The sequence below is a fragment of the Coregonus lavaretus genome (assembly GCF_964263955.1).
Source record: "Coregonus lavaretus genome assembly, contig: SUPER_35_unloc_5, whole genome shotgun sequence".
NCBI lineage: Eukaryota > Metazoa > Chordata > Actinopteri > Salmoniformes > Salmonidae > Coregonus > Coregonus lavaretus.
Genome location: NW_028167177.1, coordinates 1,310,260 through 1,331,360, shown reverse-complemented (window position 1 = coordinate 1,331,360; position 21,101 = coordinate 1,310,260). Strand labels below are relative to the sequence as shown.

The 21,101-nt window shown below is 42.3% G+C and overlaps 1 protein-coding gene across 1 annotated transcript; it reads left to right on the top strand.

Moving 5' to 3' along the window:
- The first annotated feature begins 3,652 nt into the window (after nucleotides 1-3,652).
- LOC311110418 (uncharacterized protein) lies at nucleotides 3,653-18,047 on the top strand. Its single transcript, XM_084188964.1, has 7 exons — nucleotides 3,653-4,149; nucleotides 5,063-5,193; nucleotides 5,375-5,548; nucleotides 13,012-13,176; nucleotides 13,645-13,756; nucleotides 16,018-16,139; nucleotides 17,018-18,047. Exons 1-7 carry the CDS (start codon nucleotides 3,867-3,869, stop codon nucleotides 17,963-17,965), a joined length of 1,935 nt encoding a protein of 644 aa, XP_084045090.1. The 5' UTR covers nucleotides 3,653-3,866; the 3' UTR covers nucleotides 17,966-18,047.
- Nucleotides 18,048-21,101: the final 3,054 nt, after the last annotated feature.

Genomic DNA, 21,101 nt, shown 5'->3' with positions numbered 1-21,101 from the left:
CAACACAGAGTTACATATGGGGTAAAACAAAACATAAAGTCAAAAATACAACAGAAAATATATAAACAGTGTGTGCAAATGTAGCAAGTTATGGAGGTAAGGCAATAAATAGGCCATAGTGCAAAATAATTACAATTAGTATTAACACTGGAATGATAGATGTGCAAGAGATTATGTGCAAATAGAGATACTGGGGTGCAAATGAGCTAAATAAATAACAATATGGGGATGAGGTAGTTGGGTGGGCTAATTTCAGATGGGCTGTGTACAGGTGCAGTGATCGGTAAGGTGCTCTGACAACTGACGCTTAAAGTTAGGGAGGGAGATAAGAGTCTCCAGCTTCAGATATTTTTGCAGTTCGTTCCAGTCATTGGCAGCAGAGAACTGGAAGGAATGGCAGCCAAAGGAGGTGTTGGCTTTGGGGATGACCAGTGAGATATACCTGCTGGTGGGTGTTGATATGGTGACCAATGCGCTAAGATAAGGTGGGGATTTGCCTAGCAGTGATTTATAGATGGCCTGGAGCCAGTAGGTTTGGCGACGAATATGTAGTGAGTACCAGCCAACAAGAGCGTACAGGTCACAGTGGTGGGTAGTATATGGGGCTTTGGTGACAAAACAGATGGCACTGTGATAGACTACATCCAATTTGCTGAGTAGAGTGTTGGAGGCTATTTTGTAAATGACATCGCCGAAGTCAAGGATCGGTAGGATAGTCAGTTTTACGAGGGCATGTTTGGTAGCATGAGTGAAGGAGGCTTTGTTGCGAAATAGGAAGCCGATTCTAGATTTAATTTTGGATTGGAGACGCTTAATGTGAGTCTGGAAGGAGAGTTTACGGTCTAATCAGACACCTAGGTATTTGTAGTTGTCCACATATTCTAAGTCAGACCCGCCGAGAGTAGTGATTCTAGTCGGGTGGGCGGGTGCAAGCAGCGTTCGGTTGAAGAGCATGCATTTAGTTTTACTTGTGTTTAAGAGCAGTTGGAGGCTACGGAAGGAGTGTTGTATGGCATTGAAGCTCGTTTGGAGGTTTGTTAACACAGTGTCCAATGAAGGGCCAGATGTATACAAAATTGTGTCGTCTGCATAGAGGTGGATCTGAGAATCACCAGCAGCAAGAGCGACATCATTGATATACACAGAGAAAAGAGTCGGCCCAAGAATTGAACCCTGTGGCACCCTCATAGAGACTGCCATAGGTCCAGACAACAGGCCCTCCGATTTGACACGTTGAACTCTATCTGAGCCATACCATGAGACATCCATGTCTTCATCACAGGAAAATAAAAAATAGTTGAGATTGATATAATTTAAAAGCTTACAAACAGGGTTGTCAAACTATTCAATCATTTCTTGAAAAAAATGTAAAATAAAATAAAAAATGATGTTATTTATTTACCTTTATAGTAAATTATCTAAAAACACCTAAACTCCGATGTTTTTTATATTCGCATTCAGAAAGTACAGTTTTACAGTTTTGACATAAATCTGTTTGAAAATCTATGGCAAGACCTGAAAATGGTTGTCTAGCAATGATCAACAACCAATTTCACAGAGCTTGAAGAATTTTTAAAAGAATAATGGGCAAATGTTGCACAATCCAGGTGTGGAAAACTCATAGAGACTTACCAGAAAGGTTCAAAGCATGTATTGACTCAGGGGGTTGAATACTTATCTAATTAAGATACAGTCTTATTTGTGTTTTATTTGTCATGATTTTTTAAAATACAAACGTTAAACTTTTTCTTGCACTTTGACATTACAGAGTATTTTGTGTAGATCGTTGACAAAAAAATGACAATTAAATCCATTTTAATCCCACTTTGTAACACAACAAAATATGGAAAAAGTTAAGTGGTGTGAATAATTTCTGACGGCACTGTATGTGGTAGTTTACAGTGCATTCGGAGAGTATTCAGAACCCTTGACTTTTTTCACATTTTGTCACGTTACAACCTTATTCTAAAACAAAAACTCAACAATCTACACACAATACCCCATAATGACAGTGAAAACAGGTTTTTAGACATTTTTGCTAATTTATTAAAAATGTAAAACAAATACCTTATTTACATAAGTATTCAGACCCTTTGCTATGAGACTCGGAATTGAGCTCAGGTGCATCCTGTTTCCATTGATCATCCTTGAGATGTTTCTACAAGTTGATTGGAGTTCACCTGTGGTAAATTCAATTGATTGGACATGATTTGGAAAGGCACACACCTGTCCATATAAGTTCCCACAGTTGACAGTGAATGTCAGAGCAAAAACCAAGCCATGAGGTCGAAGGAATTGTCCGTAGAGCTCCGAGACAGCTTTGAAGGTCCCCAAGAACACAGTAGCCTTCATTCTTCTTAAATGGAAGAAGTTGGAACCACCAAGACTCTTCCTAGAACTGGCCGCCTGGCCAAACTGAGCAATCGGGGGAGAAGGGCCTTGGTCAGGCAGGTGACCAAGAACATGATGGTCACTCTGACAGAGCTCGAGAGTTCCTCTGTGGCAATGGGAGAACCTTCCAGAAGGACAACCATCTCTGCAGCACTCCACCAATCAGGCCTTTATGGTAGAGTGGCCAGACGGAAGCCACTCCTCAGTAAAAGGCACATGAACGCCCGCTTGGAGTTTGCCAAAAGGCACCTAAAGGACTCTGACCATGAGAAACAAGCTTCTCTGGTTTGATGAAACCAAGATTGAACTCTTTGGCCTGAATGCCAAGCGTCACATCTGGAGGAAACCTGGCACCATCCCTCTGGTGAAGCATGGTGGTGGCAGCATCATGCTGTGGGGATGTTGTTCAGTGACAGGGACTGGGAGACTAGTCAGGTTTGAGGGAAAGATTAACGGAGCAAAGTACAGAGAGATCCTTGATGAAAACCTGCTCCAGAGTGCTCAGGACCTCAGACTGGGGCGAAGGTTCACCTTCCAATAGGACAACGACCCTAAGCACACAGCCAAGACAACGCAGGAGTGGCTTCGGGACAAGTCTCTGAATGTCCTTGAGTGGCCCAGCCAGAGCCCGGACTTGAACCCGATCGAACATCTCTGGAGAGACCTGAAAATAGCTGTGCAGCGACGCTCCCCATCCAACCTGACAGAGCCTGAGAGGATCTGCAGAGAAGAACGGGAGAAACTCCCCAAATACAGGTGTGCCAAGCCTGTAGTGTCAAACCCAAGAAGACTCGAGGCTGTAATCGCTGCCAAAGGTGCTTCAACAAAGTACTGAGTAAAGGGTCTGAATACTTATGTAAATTTGATATTTCAGTTTTTTAAATTTGCTAACATTTCTACAAACCTGTTTTTGTTTTGTCATTATGGGGTATTGTGTGTAGATTGATGAGGGAAAAAATCATAATAATAATTTATTAGAAAAACACTGCAGATGCAGGAATGCCCACATGCAGGAACACCCTGAATCACACACTATTGGAGAGAGGACATATTTGCTGAGGAATGTGATTAATTTTCATGAGTCATATTTTATTTGTTAGTATTTTTATTTTCTGGTGTAATTTGTTGTGTAATTGTAAGATGCAGGGCTCCCTGTTAAAATAAAGGTAAAACATGTTTCATAATAAAGTACAGTGCGCATTCTCTTCATTTAGCCAAACCCTTTGAGCTATGACGCCTACCAATAACATCCTTTCTCTTCAGTGTAAACGGAAGTAAACAATGACCAAGAAACATTTCCACGTTAGCGTTTTTTTATTGTTGTTATTTAGACGTTTATCAACACAATGGAACTCAAAATGTTGACAATTTAACAGCACAGCATCACATTCTTACCCCATGTAGTCTTTAATTCGCGTTGTAGACAGGACTTGATTGATATATGTTATCTAGGTAACGCTAGCTAGCTGCTAACAATGGCTAACTGTATGGTTTTTCACACTCAAATAGCCTCCATTATGGAGGTGCTAGCGAATGCAGCAGTGGCAGATATTTGTAAACTCGTAGACAACGACTATGCAGTGTTTCGTTTGGAAATGTCTCAAAGCCAGAATGAAAACAGGTCATTGCGGAGGAAACTACAGCTACTGGAACTGAAGGTGGCACGGGAGCGCGCAGAGAGGACAATGCGAGATCGCGTAGTTGCCAGTCGTCCTAGTAGTGTCAAGATCCTCGACCGATACAGAGGAATGGCAAGAGGTACAATTTGTAGAAGGCCGAGGCTGCGCGGTCTGTCTCCCTATTCCCCTCTGCACATGTGTTCAGATGTGTTACCCAGAATTGGGTCTTGGTCCGTTTTTGGATAGTATACAGTAATTTCCCTGATTACTTAGCTAGCTATCTTGCACAGACAAAATATCGTTCAGGTATTCTAACCAGATGCGCGCTACTTTTGGATGCAGATTGCAGAATGAAAGCAGGTCACCCAGTCGTCAGTCAGGGCCCCGAATAACTATTCATAGGTTGTTGTAACCAGAGCCATAGAATTTTGGGTTGTCATAATAATAATATGCCATTTAGCAGACGCTTTTACCCAAAGCGACTTACAGTCATGCGTGCATAATTTTTTTAGTTTTTTGTGTATGGGTGGTCCCGGGGATCGAACCCACTACCTTGGCGTTACAAGCGCCGTGCTCTACCAGCTGAGCTACAGAGGCTCATACGCGTATAATGTTTTGATTATTACTTGAACAGTCACTATGATTATATTTGGTTGTCTTTTTTTTTTTAATAACTATTTTGGATACAGCAGTTGTTAGTTCGAACGCTAACGCTCATTGACATAGGCTGTAGCAAAGTTAGCCGAAAGAACCATCATTTTAAAGTATAATGCAGTTGATTTGCGATGATGACACAAACGTTATATTTAGCAGGACATTCATGCGAGCTTTAATCCAATTATAATCAAAAAGTAGTGTGAAATGCACTCATATGCAACATGTAAAACATGTTTTGTTGTTGCTGACGTTCTATGAGAACTTCCCCGTCTTCTGGAACCAAATTCTGCGCATAGCCCTGGTGCAGCAATGTTTGCAAACACAGAATGGGGTCTATACCGTTGAGCAGACAGTAGTTAACCTAAAAACCTATTTTCCCCTAATCACTTTCTCAGGTGAGGGACATCTCACTGGAGGCCACAGGAGCGTTGTGAAACCAGCAGGACACAATAGATGGAGAGATGACCAACCAATCACTTTTGATGAGGGAAGTGGAACCTCAACCCAGCACATTATCGTGATAGAGGTTAGTGTAATAGTGTTGCATAATTTTTTTTAAACTTTGTAAATCAAATGTGTCCAGTTTATTTCTGAAAGGCTCCCCTCAGCTATTCACTTGCCATAGGGGAGCTTGTGAGACTTCCCTACAATATTGTTATCCAATTTTACTCATGTACCGGTAATAACCTCCCCTCTTCTTGTGTCAGTCTGCAGATGCAGAGGCTGCAGGTCCTGAGGTCAAGCTGGAGAGGTCTGAAGGAAAGGAGGACCCACGGCACAGCTGTGACATCCAGACTGGACTGGCTGGAGCGCCCCCTGTAGCTATGGAGGACCCCACCACTGCCCCAGCGCAGCCCAGGACCCGATGCAGTATCACGGAGGTCAGTGGAACGCCGAACGCCGTCCTCAAGTCAAAGACAGACACCAAGACTTTAACTGTAACACACATGTTCTTACACACAGGATCTGACCACAGATCAGATCCAAAGAGCCTGGGGCCACTCGGCTGTCCTCCTGCTCCCGGCTCAGAGTATTTACCGGTATTTCACCAGAGCCAGAGGACGGTTAATTCCCATGTAGATGGTGAAGCGTTAGAAACTGGCGGTGATGATCCTTCTTGTTCTTACGCTACAGAGATGGAACCTGGCAACATGCCCTTGGATTTAGAGACACAGACTGATCTGTCTAGAGGGGACTGGAACCAGTACAGTAGTAGTGTATACTCTGAAGGGTGCCTAGATAAGAAAGGGGAGGTTCTGGCTGTAGATGAAGTGACTGTGAAATTGGAGGGCGACGAATGGAATCCAGATAGTCACCTAGGAGATGGACACTCACAGGGCAGAGATTTGTTAGATTACGGGGAAATCATAGAGACAAATCAAAATGTTGCGACCCACTCCCCTTTACACGCATTCAGGGATCGCAACCCAGTGTCCACGTCGATGGGGCCTTCCGATTCACACGGCCGCGTCCTTTTCGATCAGGTATTGAACTCAAACGACAGGGCTAGACCCCAGGATCGGAGAGGGGGAGCTACATCTGGCAATAGTAAAGAGAAGCGGTTCCTCTGCATGTTCTGTAACAAAGGCTTCAGCTGCCCCCAGAAGGTGGAGATCCACCAGAGGGTCCACACAGGGGTGAAACCCTTCAGCTGTACCCAGTGTCACATGTGTTTCGCTGAGGCTGGCACCCTGAAGAGGCACCAGAGGGTCCACACAGGGGAGAAACCCTACAGCTGCCCCCAGTGTGAGAAGAGGTTCTCCCGTCAGCACCAGCTGAAGATGCACATGAAGGTCCACACGGGAGAAAGGCCATTCGCCTGTACGCACTGTGGGAAGAGGTTCTCAGAGAGGAGATACCTCAGGATACACCAGCAGAAAAACCATTCCGCTCTATAAAATAGAAAGTAACCCTTCCACTCGATAGCTTCTGACGTTAACGTAAAACCCTGCATTAAAGGTAGACTCAGTGAGATTACGTAGATGCACAAAGTAAACAGCAGTAGTTGGTCAATTTACGCAACAACTAAGAGCGTTGAAGTGCAAGGCCCAGACATTGTGGGATATATAAGGCATATACAGTGGGGAGAACAAGTATTTGATACACTTCTTACGGAGCCACTCCTTAGTTGCCCTGGCTGTGTGTTTCGGGTCGTTGTCATGCCGGAAGACCCAGCCACGACCCATCTTCAATGCTCTTACTGATGGAAGGCGGTTGTTGGCCAAGATGTCGCGATACATGGCCCCATCCATCCTCCCCTCAATACGGTGCAGTCGTCCTGTCCCCTTTGCAGAAAAGCATTCCCAAAGAATGATGTTTCCACCTCCATGCTTCACGGTTGGGATGGTGTTCTTGGGGTTGTACTCATCCTTCTTCTTCCTCCAAACACGGCGAGTGGAGTTTAGACCAAAAAGCTATATTTTTGTCTCATCAGACCACATGACCTTCTCCCATTCCTCCTCTGGATCATCCAGATGGTCATTGGCAAACTTCAGACGGGCCTGGACATGCGCTGGCTTGAGCAGGGGGACCTTGCGTGCACTGCAGGCGTAGTGTGTTACTAATGGTTTTCTTTGAGACTGTGGTCCCAGCTCTCTTCAGGTCATTGACCAGGTCCTGCCGTGTAGTTCTGGGCTGATCCCTCACCTTCCTCATGATCATTGATGCCCCACAAGGTGAGATCTTGCATGGAGCCCCAGACTGAGGGTGATTGACCGTCATCTTGAACTTCTTCCATTTTCTAATAATTGCGCCAACAGTTGTTGCCTTCTCACCAAGCTGCTTGCCTATTGTCCTGTAGCCCATCCCAGCCTTGTGCAGGTCTACAATTTTATCCCTGATGTCCTTACACAGCTCTCTGGTCGTGGCCATTGTGGAGAGGTTGGAGTCTGTTTGATTGAGTGTGTGGACAGGTGTCTTTTATACAGGTAACGAGTTCAAACAGGTGCAGTTAATACAGGTAATGAGTGGAGAACAGGAGGGCTTCTTAAAGAAAAACTAACAGGTCTGTGAGAGCCGGAATTCTTACTGGTTGGTAGGTGATCAAATATTTATGTTATGCAATAAAATGCAAATTAATTACTTAAAAATCATACAATGTGATTTTCTGGATTTTTGTTTTAGATTCCGTCTCTCACAGTTGAAGTGTACCTATGATAAAAATTACAGACCTCTACATGCTTTGTAAGTAGGAAACACTGCCGATTTTGCAGGTTATCAAATACTTGTTCTCCCCACTGTATAAGCCTGACATTCAGAAGCTGAGCTATAACATTCTAAAGTGTAGGAGTCAAAGAAATTGTGAAGTCATCTTATTCTCTTTTACAGAAAGTGAAACGATCAGTTGATAGCGAGAGTCACACATTGTATATGTATAATTAAATTGAGGGTTCATATAAATTATCATAATAAAACATATTTGGTAGCGGAATAACATTTGGGGAAATTGGGTCTAGACTTTATTTTCCTTATCCATTATTATTATAATTAAATAGCCTATCTAAAAGATGTAATGAGTAGAATTGCAGGAAATGAGCTTCAAAACAAAATTCCTAGGTCCCTCAAATTAAACAGAATCAAGCTGGCTATAGAATGTTCACAAATGCCCATTTCATTCTATTCAACTATTTTCTTTTTTCCCAAGACACTTTTAATGACAAAATAAATGCAGTTTATCAAGTTCATGCAGATTTGAAGTTGAGACATGTGGATGTGTGGTTTTTATATGTTCTATTTAAAACGTGTTTATGTTTAATAAACAACACATTTGACTTTTCATTCTAAGACTTTCATTGAGACTCCCTTTAATATACATCACATCTGGCCATATACATCACACAACTTTATAACTAATATACACTTACTAAATATACAGTGCATTCGGAAAGTAGTCAGACCCCTTGACTTTTTCCACATTTTGTTACATTACAGCCTTATTCCTATAATGACAAAGTAAAAACAGGTTTGTAGAAATTTTTGCAAATGTACACTGCTCAAAAAAATAAAGGGAACACTTAAACAACACATCCTAGATCTGAATGAATGAAATAATCTTATTAAATACTTTTTTCTTTACATAGTTGAATGTGCTGACAACAAAATCACACAAAAATTATCAATGGAAATCAAATTTGTCAACCCATGGAGGTCTGGATTTCGAGTCACCCTCAAAATTAAAGTGGAAAACCACACTACAGGCTGATCCAACTTTGATGTAATGTCCTTAAAACAAGTCAAAATGAGGCTCAGTGGTGTGTGTGGCCTCCACGTGCCTGTATGACCTCCCTACAACGCCTGGGCATGCTCCTGATGAGGTGGCGGATGGTCTCCTGAGGGATCTCCTCCCAGACCTGGACTAAAGCATCCGCTAACTCCTGGACAGTCTGTGGTGCAACGTGGCGTTGGTGGATGGAGCGAGACATGATGTGCTCAATTGGATTCAGGTCTGGGGAACGGGCGGGCCAGTCTATAGCATCAATGCCTTCCTCTTGCAGGAACTGCTGACACACTCCAGCCACATGAGGTCTAGCATTGTCTTGCATTAGGAGGAACCCAGGGCCAACTGCACCAGCATATGGTCTCACAAGGGGTCTGAGGATCTCATCTCGGTACCTAATGGCAGTCAGGCTACCTCTGGCGAGCACATGGAGGGCTGTGCGGCCCCCCAAAGAAATGCCACCCCACACCATGACTGACCCACCGCCAAACCGATCATGCTGGAGGATGTTGCAGGCAGCAGAACGTTCTCCACGGCGTCTCCAGACTCTGTCACATCTGTCACATGTGCTCAGTGTGAACCTGCTTTCATCTGTGAAGAGCACAGGGCGCCAGTGGCGAATTTGCCAATCTTGGTGTTCTCTGGCAAATGCCAAACGTCCTGCACGGTGTTGGGCTGTAAGCACAACCCCCACCTGTGGACGTCGGGCCCTCATACCACCCTCATGGAGTCTGTTTCTGACCGTTTGAGCAGACACATGCACATTTGTGGCCTGCTGGAGGTCATTTTGCAGGGCTCTGGCAGTGCTGCTCCTGCTCCTCCTTGCACAAAGGCGGAGGTAGTGGTCCTGCTGCTGGGTTGTTGCCCTCCTACGGCCTCCTCCACGTCTCCTGATGTACTGGCCGGTCTCCTGGTAGCGCCTCCATGCTCTGGACACTACGCTGACAGACACAGCAAACCTTCTTGCCACAGCTCGCATTGATGTGCCATCCTGGATGAGCTGCACTACCTGAGCCGCTTGTGTGGGTTGTAGACTCCGTCTCATGCTACCACTAGAGTGAAAGCATCACCAGCATTCAAAAGTGACCAAAACATCAGCCAGGAAGAATAGGAACTGAGAAGTGGTCTGTGGTCACCACCTTCAAAACCAGTCCTTTATTGGGGGTGTCTTGCTAATTGCCTATAATTTCCACCTGTTGTCTATTCCATTTGCACAACAGCATGTGAAATGTATTGTCAATCAGTGTTGCTTCCTAAGTGGACAGTTTGATTTCACAGAAGTGTGATTGACTTGGAGTTACATTGTGTTGTTTAAGTGTTCCCTTTATTTTTTTGAGCAGTGTATTACAAATAAAAAACTGAAATGTCACATTTACATAAGTATTCAAACCCTTTACTCAGTACTTTGCTGAAGCACCGTTGGCAGCGATTACAGCCTTGAGTCTTCTTGGGTATGACGCTACAAGCTTGGCACACCTGTATTTGGGGAGTTTCTTCCATTATTTTCTGCAGATTCTCTCAAGCTCTGTCAGGTTGGATGGGGAGCGTCGCTGCACAGCTATTTTCAGGTCTCTCCAGAGATGTTCGATCGGGTTCAAGTCCGGGCTCTGGCTGGGCCACTCAAGGACATTCAGAGACTTGTCCCGAAGCCACTCCTGCGTTGTCTTGGCTGTGTGCTTTGGGTCGTTGTCCTGTTGGAAGGTGAACATTCGCCCCAGTCTGAGGTCCTGAGTACTCTGGAGCAGGTTTTCATCAAGGATCTCTCTGTACTTTGCTCCATTCATCTTTCTCTTGATCCTGACTAGTCTCCCAGTTCCTGCCGCTGAAAAACATCCCCACAGCATGATGCTGCCATCACCATGCTTCTCCGTGGGATGGTGCCAGATTTCCTCCAGACGTGACGCTTGGCATTCAGGCCAAAGAGTTCAATCTTGGTTTCATCAGACCAGAGAATCTTGTTTCTCATGGTCTGAGAGTCCTTTAGGTGCCTTTTGGCAAACTCTAAGCGGGCGTTCATGTGCCTTTTACTGAGGAGTGGCTTCCATCTGGCCAGTCTACCATAAAGGCCTGATTGGTGGAGTGCTGCAGAGATGGTTGGGATTCTGGAAGGTTCTTCCAACTCCACAGAGGAACTCTGGAGCTCTGTCAGAATGACCATCAGGTTCTTGGTCACCTCCCTGACCAAGGCCCTTCTCCCCCGATTGCTCAGTTTGGCCGGGCGAACAGCTCTAGGGAGAGTCTTGGTGGTTCCAACTTCTTCCATTTAAGAATTATGGAGGCCACTGTGTTCTTGGGGACCTTCAATGCTGCAGAAATATTGTGGTACCTTTCCTCAGATCTGTGCCTCGACACAATCAGACAGACAATTCCTTCGACCTCATGGCTTGATTTTTGCTCTGACATGCACTGTCAACTGTGGGACCTTATATAGACAGGTGTGTGCCTTTCCAAATCATGTCCAATCAATTGAATTTACCACAGGTGGACTCCAATCAAGTTGTAGAAACATCTGAAGGATGATCAATGGAAACAGGATGCACCTGAGCTCAATTTCGAGTCTCATAGCAAAGGGTCTGAATACATGTAAATAATGTATTTCAGTTGTTTTATTTTGAATACATTTGCAAAAATGTCTAAAAACCTGTTTTTGCATTGTCATTATGGGGTATTGTGTGTAGATTTATGAGGAACATTTTTTATTTAATCCATTTTAGAATAAGGCTGTAACGTAACAAGGAAAAAGGGAAGGGGTCTGAATACTTTCCGAATACACTGTACCTACACATACACACACTAACAAACCCCTATTTATTTGGAACGGCAAGCCAAACAAAATTGAACGGGCCTATTTATATAATGAATTCGGAGGGAAGAAATGATTAAATATTAAAGTATTGGACCTCTCACACAAAATGATGGCGGATTCAAAACTTCAAGTTTTTAAATTTAAATTATTATACAAAATTCTTGCAACCAATAGAATGTTATATACAATTTATACAAGGGTCTAATCCTTGACGCTGGTTGGTTAAAACGGCATTCCAGCCGGTGTCTATTTCAGAAGTTACCACAGGCTAAAGCTATGACGTTGAAATGCCTGTTTACTCTGTTCCATCACACTGCGCAATCCACTGTCTCATCAGCCCAACCAGGCAATTTATAAACTTGATCTCCACTGTAAAAAGCATCTAGACATTATCTCCCATTTCTTTTAGACTAGCAATTGGTTTTCAACAGTGGAGATTTGTATAAAACTTGCAGTCTGTCTTTCTGACATTTGCAACATTGTTTCAATATTGAAATTATGTCGGGACGAGACAGACAGGCAGGCAGCTTTTCTCAGCCAGTCGAAATCATGAATCAGCATAATTTTTATGGACATATACAAAGAAATCGATCAATAATATAATAGTACTCATAGCAAAAATGTTTATCTTTAATTTACAATCTGTAGAAACTATGAGAATAGAAAGGTTCAGAAATGTTGTGAAACATAACAGCACAGTTGAGAAATATATGGCAATTCGAAATCAAAACTGGATGGTCTTCAGAGATAGATGGGAGGGCTTGAGGGTAGCTGAAGGCTGGGTGTGAATACTAATGTAAATTAGATTTCTGTATTTCATTTTCAATACATTTGCTAAAATTTCTAAAAATATGTTTTCACTTTGTCATTATAGGGTATTGGGTGAGTAGATGGGTGAGAAAAAAATCGAATTCATTTTGAATTCAGGCTGTAACACAACTAAATGTGGAATAAGTTGAAAGCTGGGAGGAAAAAAGAAAGGGAAAATAGAAGTAATGTAAAATATACTGTGTCCGTAAAAATTGATATAGGCTGTATAAACTGGAAGTTGTCCATTAGTTTACACCAATTAGGGGAGGGTTGGTAGGGGAAAAAAATTATAAACTACTGTACACGTCAAAATAGTTTAGTCGGGTTTGTCTGATGATGACTTTTTACTTATCATAGCTGACTTATATGAAGTCATTCTGTAACTACAGTATAGGACTCAAACGTAGTGGGGAAGGGTAAACACACTATGTTGAAAGTGTGTTTATTATCTGTGTGTGTACGTACCTGAGGGAGTGTATGTCTGTGTAATATGTATCACCTGTCTCTTCCAGGAGGAGGAGGGTCCAGAGGTGCTGCTGGTGAAGGAGGAGGGGTGTGAGGAGGGTCTGGGGAACCCTGAGGGGACCATGGTCATAGAAGAAAACCAGACTACACCTCCTCCTGAACCCACAGAGGAACCAGCTGAGCAGCACAGGACTACACACTGTCTCACTGAGGTGAGCCCACTGTGAACTACTGTCTGAATGGTATTAGGTCAGGGCCTGTATCCAGAGAGCCTCTCAGAGCAGAAGTTCAGTTTTGCCTGCGTTGTTTCCTGTTATTAGTTGATTTTGGTTGAGCATCCCCATATCTGTTTGATCAGCTGTTGTCAAAGCCGAAAAGAGTATAACATCCGGGCATTTAAGGTATACTAGAATTTCAAAACGTTGCATACTATTAAACATTCTTTCTTTCGCATACTAAACAGCCTACTATTTAGGACACATGTATGGGTATTTCGGACACGGCCCATGTCTTTGAATGATCAAACCATGAAAGCGTGACTAATAATCTAATCTAACATGTTTGCATAGTATCAAATCAACTAAAATGTTTGAATAGTAATCATAGCAATACCTTATTGCCCAATCAGAAGATGCTCCATAGCAGGGTGCTCATATCCTCTTACTCTGTATCTCTTACAGTCAGTAGACATGGAGGATGGGAAGCCTGATCTGCTGCTGGTCAAAGAGGAGACAATAGAAGACGGACCAGAGAGCATTGATCTGCTGAGTGGACTAAAGATGGGGGCGCAAGGTAAGGGAAAAATAGGATTCATATAATATCCAATAAATATAGTACCCAACATCCAATTTGGACCAAACATTTTTCTAACAATGAGTAAGACATGAGGAATCTAAATAAATGGTCAAGCCACCCATGGACCCCCCACGCCAATCCCACCTTAACAACGAGTATACAGTATCAGTTCTCAATGTCTAACTAGTATGGAGCTGCGGCTCGGAGTATTGTTTCTTCATCCTATGTAATGTATTCTTAACGAATTTGGTGATGGTTTCTTTCCCCTGTTCAGAGAAATTATTCATTGCATATCCAAATCATCTATAAGTAACATCATCGAGTTACACAATACATTTTTAGATACTTCAGGATGATTTGGACATGAAGCGTGAAAATGCTAATATAGGTACCATTGACTTGCATTGGATTTGTGCTACAAATGCTAAAAAGTTAGCATTTGAAACAGTGGGGAACAAAAGCAACGCATTGATTGCTGTCATACCTTTTCCATACACTGCTTACAGGGTAAGGAAACCAATATCTCATTTAGTAATTTGGGTGAACTATCCCTTAAACATTGAGGGGTGGGGATTCTTTAAAAAATAAATAACTTGGAACAGCACCATCTAGTGGTCAGAACCTGGTAATATCAGGATGTAGGATGGGACATAAACCTAACAACTTAAAAGACACATTTCTCTGAACAGGAAAAAAAAAAATACATCACCAAATTCTCTGGGAATACATTACATAGGATGAAGAAACAATACTCAGAGCCACAGCTCCATACTATATATCAGACATAGAGAACTATATACTCGTTGTTGGTTGACAATTTCTCTGGATTCCTCATGTCTAATTCATTGTTAGTAAAAAATGTGGTCCAAATAGGATGTTATGGACTATATTCATTGAACATTATATGAATCCTATAAATTAAAATGGCCAATTTTGGTGCTATCAATTAGCTTAATTTCTCAGAGATTAAATTATATTTCAACAAAATAATGTTGCAGGAATGCTAATCTTATCTGTTTCGAACAACAGAAACAATTTCAGAACAATCTGAGGTGGTGGGTGTCGAAATCCTCTTTCTTGTGCTTTTTGAGGTGCATCCTTACCAGGAGTCCACCCGCACATTCTGATACAGAAATTAATTGCATCACATACAAAAATGGGTCTGGACAATTAGCTGACAGTGTAAGACGCTTAGTTCCTGACACTTTTCATCACTTGCGACTTAAATTCATATCCCCAGTGGGGTCATAATTTTTCTTTTGACATGTGGACATTCATTGTGGTATTGTATTTAGAAGGAAAGTGCAGTCATCACCTTAAAAATGAAGATTAAGAATTAATTTCATAAGGCTCTAGGCCTAAGACTTTCTTCAGCCTTCTTCACAAACATACTGCTAGGACCTAATAATGTCTTAGTATACGAGGCTGCATGGATGTGTACACTTGCTTACTTGTAGGTTAGGGCTACAACATTTGATATGCGTTTTTTGAATCATTATCTAGCCTACCTTGTCACACATGTGTAACAAAGTGTAAATTGACTGGTCTGGCTAGGTTCACCAAGTGTCCAGTGAGGGCGCAGCTTCTCCAGGAATCTACTGAGGTGAAGCCTAGCCTTCTCCTGGCTTCACAACTTGAAGTCACTCAGACCGAAACACAGGCTATAGGATAGGCCTAATTCAGAAATATTTGTCGCTACAATGAATATAGGCGAAGTTACATAGACGTGTACACTTAATTGTAGGTTTTATATGCATTTATATGCATTTTGGTAATCGGCTACTTCGTCACATTTGCGCTATTTCACTCGACGACCAGCAGTGGAGGATTTTCTCTTTTAAAATAATCTTGGCCTGAATGGGATTTGAACTCACAGCTACCATATGCCAACATGTGGCGTAGACCACTTTAGTGGATGACGCCACTACTCCGCTTAGACCATGGGTAATAAATTCAACCAAGCAGTTGGATGGTTTAACAATCTGCCACTGTTGGCCAAATTTACCTGTTGAACAAATGCGAATGGATGGCAGCTCTACCGTTTAAGGTCTCTGATAGGTTGATTTGTTATTTTGTTACCGGATATAATTATGTGCTCAGCTGGCCGTCCACAGAATTGTGGCTAATTTGGCCATGTTGCCCTATGAGAAAAGCTAGCAGCTAGCCATTTTAGACCGATGGTTTAAACCATGGTCTAAGCAAAAGTTCACAAGTATGGCCCCCATATGTAAAGTCTATTTTCTAACCTCTTCCTGCAGGTGGTTGGCTGGAGGCTAACAGAGGAGACTGGGCGGTCATCTTGGATTCCCAGACTGGTGCAGCCAAGGCCCCGGGGGACGACATCATTGAGCAGGCCAACACCAGAGGCGACAAAGTGGAGGTCAGTGGATGGAAATCCATTTGTTTGTTTTTTACCAGCTGAAGATGCACCTGAAGGTCCACACAGGAGAGAGGCTGTTTGCCTGTACACACTGCGGGAAGAGGTTATTAGAGAGGAGCTACTTTAGGATACACCAGCAGAAAATGCACACGGCCCATGTATAGAGTATCGTGACATGTAATGTAGTACTAGTTAGTTTGTTTGTAGTTAATTCTGTAGGTTTCGGATGTAGTAGGGAACTGAATGAGGTGAACTGAGGAAAGAATGAGTATGATGAAGCAGAGTAGATGATATGGTGATGGTTGGTGTGATGGTGTCTGTAGAAATGCTTCACTGATGAAAAGTGACAACCTTGTCCTGTTGTTTGTTGCTGGTGTTTTATAATGGAGGAAGTTATAGTGCCTTAATTCATGTTTACTTGACAGGAAGTAGTGAAGATGTGTGTAGTGTTGAACCTTTTCTAAAATATTTTAAAATTCATTTTGTCAAAGCGAGGGTACCATATTTTTAAAGAAAAGGTCAAGTGTTACCATAGTGAGAAAAGTTATTGTATTTGTCACATATCGTTTTGTGCAATAAAAGTACTGTACTTCACGTTATGTGAGTGTATGACCATTTTGTTTTAATTAAATACAAAATCAACTCGGTGCTGACTGACTTCCCTTATCTCAGTCAAACCAAAACATTATATTAAATAATTTAATCAACACATAAGGACATTTTTTATAATAAACTCCAATGGCTCCATATTGTTAGGTACTTGAATCACAGTGTTAGAGGCTTGACTGTGGTTAACATTTTATGTCATGTTTCTGTGTGCACAGCAAAGAGTTTCTTATATTAACTTTATGCTTTTCTGTACAATCGTTGTTTTGAAGTGTGCAGTCCATGAGGACCTGCTGAAATCCGGTGTTGCTGGCGGGAGAGACTGGACCTCTGAGGTGGCGGGTCACAAACCCTGGCACCAGATCAGAACCCTGGAGCAGGAGCCGTTGCGCTTCCTTCACGAGTCAGAACCAGGACCCAACCACCAGGGACAGAGACTCCACCACCACCACCAGCACCACACAGAACACAACCAGTGGACAGGTGGACTGAACAACCTCAGTCCTGGTGGTCATCAGAGAGACAGAGGCTCCAGTCAGGGATCCAGTCTGCAGCCCACACTCTTCTCTTCACAGTCTCAGTGCAGGGATGAAGCAGGACCTGGGGCTGATAGAGATAGACCCTCCTGTTCCTATGATACAAGCACCACAGTATCCATGATGAACAGAGCAGGTCACCCTGCGCTTCAGCCTTCACAGAGAGTGGTGGGAGACCCCCCTGGTGGTAGTCTATCAGGAAGTCTGCCTTCTCCTTCAGGGTCTCGTCTAATGACTAGTGACTGGGTTCATAGAAGGCCTGGGTCTAGCCTTCCACAGTTACCTCATAGTTATCCCACAAATACAGACAGGGCCAGGATGGGCGTTCACCACGAGAGGTACCTAGCCTATAACACAGCACACAATCCCAACAACACTCAAACAATAGCTAGAGGTCAAGGAGGGAGCTCAAAGACTAACCACCTGAGGGTGGTGGCACCTGCTTCTACCTCCTCTGTTGTCATTGGGTCACAACGTGGGAGGCCGAGCATTAGGACGGACGCCGACAAGCCATATGCCTGCCCCACGTGTGGGAAGCGCTTCGCTAAGACGAAATATATCAAGCAGCACCAGACCGTTCACACCAACGAGAGACCCTTCAAGTGCAAACTATGTTACAAGAGCTTCTCCTTCCAGAGTAACCTTATCAAACATAGGAGTGTCCACAACGGGGAGAAATCTTAGCAGTGTGGCTTGAGATGTATGGGGATATCTGGGAACCATTCTTTAGTATTGCTGACATATTATACCTATCATGTGAAGTGTCTTAGAGAGAGTTTTATTTATTTATTACGAAGTCCCTCAGTTGAGCATCTGGGTACGCTCTAATTTGGAGGCGAAAGAAACGCACACCTATTTAGGCAAAGTGCTGGCTAGCGCAGTAGAACACTTGAAAAAGAAAAGGAGAGCCACACACTCTAGAAGCTCAGATGCAATAATTTAATAACCTAATAACCAACGTTTCGACAGACAAGCTGTCTTCATCAGGGTATCCTGACGTTGGTTATTAGGTTATTAAATTATTGCATCTGAGCTCCTAGAGTGTGCGGCTTTCCTTTTCTTTTTCAAGTACGCTCACATTCTCACATGATACAGACTTGTTGTTTGGTGTGCTGGCATAGTCATATGGTTAAATCCATTTGAATTCACTCACTTTTTGACAGCATCCCTTATGATTTAAACAAAACGTTCCATGCACGTTTGCCCATGGAAGAAGTTGTCAGAAAGTGACGCGTAAACTCCGATGTTGCAGCTTCGATCCTAGTTCACATTATCTGAGTTTTTTTGTGTTGTGCCCGCCATCAGTTGAAACACAACATGCTCTTGAATACAGGGTGGGTGTCATTTCAATCATAGAAATATAATTTATAGAATGGACCTATCCCTTCAGACTACTGGAATTTAGCTGGTACACCATTTACATTTTTATTGAATTGACATATTTACTTTTAATTACTATCACAAAGATGACCTTCGTCCACCCACCGTTTAATGTCAACATAAATGGTCATATCTATTCTCTATTTTTCAATAGGTTTCCTATGGAGGATTGGCAGTATAATTTAGAGTGTGCGACTATTTATTTATATACCTTACAGTATAATTTAAAACAACAGCTAATTCCCATTCAAGTCAACATTCTCGGATGTGTGGACCTCTAACCATCTTTGTGGTACCATTTTGAAAGTTAAAATGTTAGTACATTTATCAGCCAAAACATGACACCAACCATGTATTCAAGAGCGTGTTGTGTCTCAACTGATGGCGGGCACAACACAAAAACCTTAGATGATTTAAAATAGGGTACAACATATGCGAATATGAAAATAATTCTCATTTTACAGGTTTTTAGATAATTGACGTTACATTTTCTTTTTTGACTTAATTTTTTTATTTTAAATAAAATAAATCTCCAGCAATAAAATAGTTTGACAACCCAGTTTGTACGCTTTTAAATATCAATCCAATTTCCAGTGATGAAGACATGGATGTCTCACCTTTTATCTCTTGAATGTTTTGGTATTCAGGTCCAAACAGTTACTTTCTGAGCACTTCTACAATGGGTTTTGTTCAAATCAAAAGGGGTGCCATCAAAAAGTGATTTGAATTCAAATGGATTTACCCATAGCTGAAACACTGTCATTGAAGTGTAACATCATATTTCCCCTCTGAATTTGGTTTTGGCTATGTTCTATTCATAACAAATATAATATCCCTCTTTTTTATAACACCTTTATAACACCCCCTTCCCCCCCGACATTATTTGGCATAATCAGGTGACACCTGTTCCTTTATGTAAAAAAAATGATCAAATCTTGAGTGGGTTACACTGGCGAAAAAGGAAGGAAATGAGAAGTAAAGTGGTGGTGGAAATAGGAAACCCCTAGACTCGTTTTTAGTCGGAGTGAGGGTTTTGGACCAATGTAACCTGGGAGATACGTTTGAAGTCTCGATAAATGTCATGCATGAGGCGTTGGGTGAAGTGGCGTCAGTAAGGGTCACAAGAAGTGGGCTTATATAGCTTTTTTTTGTGTCAACGAAGCAGAAGAAGCGTGCATTGTGCCTCAAGAAGATGAGTGGAATGTTTTGTATATGGATCTTCAAAGCAGAGCGGCTATCAAGGAGGTTATATCTGGGGTGGCGCATAAAGTACGTGCAGATTTAATACCTGAGGAAGTAGATGGAGTTGTTGGTGCAGATTGACTGACCCGTATGGTAGATCGAGTGAAGAAATTAACTTAATCCATACTTTTGTTTACAGCCGAGGCATTGCAAGAAATCCTTTTAAAGGATCGTCTGCCCTCACAGGCCTCCGAGCCTGTTTAGTTGGGATGTGACATGAATGTGACTGAAGGAGTGGGATGGGTTTTTTCAGGGGCGGACTGGGACAAGAATTCGGGCCTGGCATTTTATCCACACCAGCCCACATCACTGCGCGTGCCGGCAACTAATTTCCCCCTGGTGTCATTAACTGTTCCAGTTGGTAGCACCAGCCCATGATACGGTCGAACCCAAAACAACCCAAATCATGAGTTAGCATCTAATAAAGTCATTCATAGTGCACGTGTTTTTTACATTTCCCCAATTTTCCTTTCCAAAATCTGGTCACCTTAATTTTCACAGTAAAATATAGCAACTATAGTCGAATTGTCAACCCAAAATTCATGACATTCACTGTATTAGGATGCATATCAAAGTATCATGAACTCCTACATAACACATCCAAGCAGGAATGTATGAGTTCATGATATTTTGATATGCATCCTAATCCAGTGATTATGAATTTTGACTTTGAATGTATGTTTGCGTGACCTTAGCTCAGCCTATCAGAAAACTGGGCCGGCCCATCCTGGTAGGGGGGCCGGCCATTGCCTACTGATCAGCCAAAGGCTCATTATAGATTAGTATAACAGAGAAAAACTTTCTCATTGTTTTATATATTTTTATATATAAATATAAATGTTTTTATATATATATATATAAACTCAGCAAAAAAAGAAACATCCTTTCACTGTCAACTGCGTTTATTTTCAGCAAACTTAACATGTGTAAATATTTGTATTTGAAGAAAGTAGAGGAAGAGGGGTCAAGGGGGAGGAGTGGTGAGAGTAGTAGATACAGTTGAAGTCGGAAGTTTACATACACTTAGGTTGGAGTCATTAAAACTTGTTTTTCAACCATCCCACAAATGTCTTGTTAACAAACTATAGTTTTGGCAAGTCTGTTAAGACATCTACTTTGTGCATGACACAAGTAGTTTTTCCAACAATTGTACAGACATATTATTTCACTTATAATTCACTGTATCACTATTCCAGTG

What these genes read in the sequence shown, in the direction of transcription:
- LOC311110418 (XM_084188964.1), top strand. Translation starts at nt 3,867, where the DNA reads ATGGCTAACTGTATGGTTTTTCACACTCAAATAGCCTCCATTATGGAG. An exon ending in AGCACATTATCGTGATAGAG is followed by an intron (nt 5,194 to 5,374) that starts GTTAGTGTAATA and finishes TTCTTGTGTCAG; the next exon opens with TCTGCAGATGCAGAGGCTGC. An exon ending in ACTAAAGATGGGGGCGCAAG is followed by an intron (nt 13,757 to 16,017) that starts GTAAGGGAAAAA and finishes CTCTTCCTGCAG; the next exon opens with GTGGTTGGCTGGAGGCTAAC.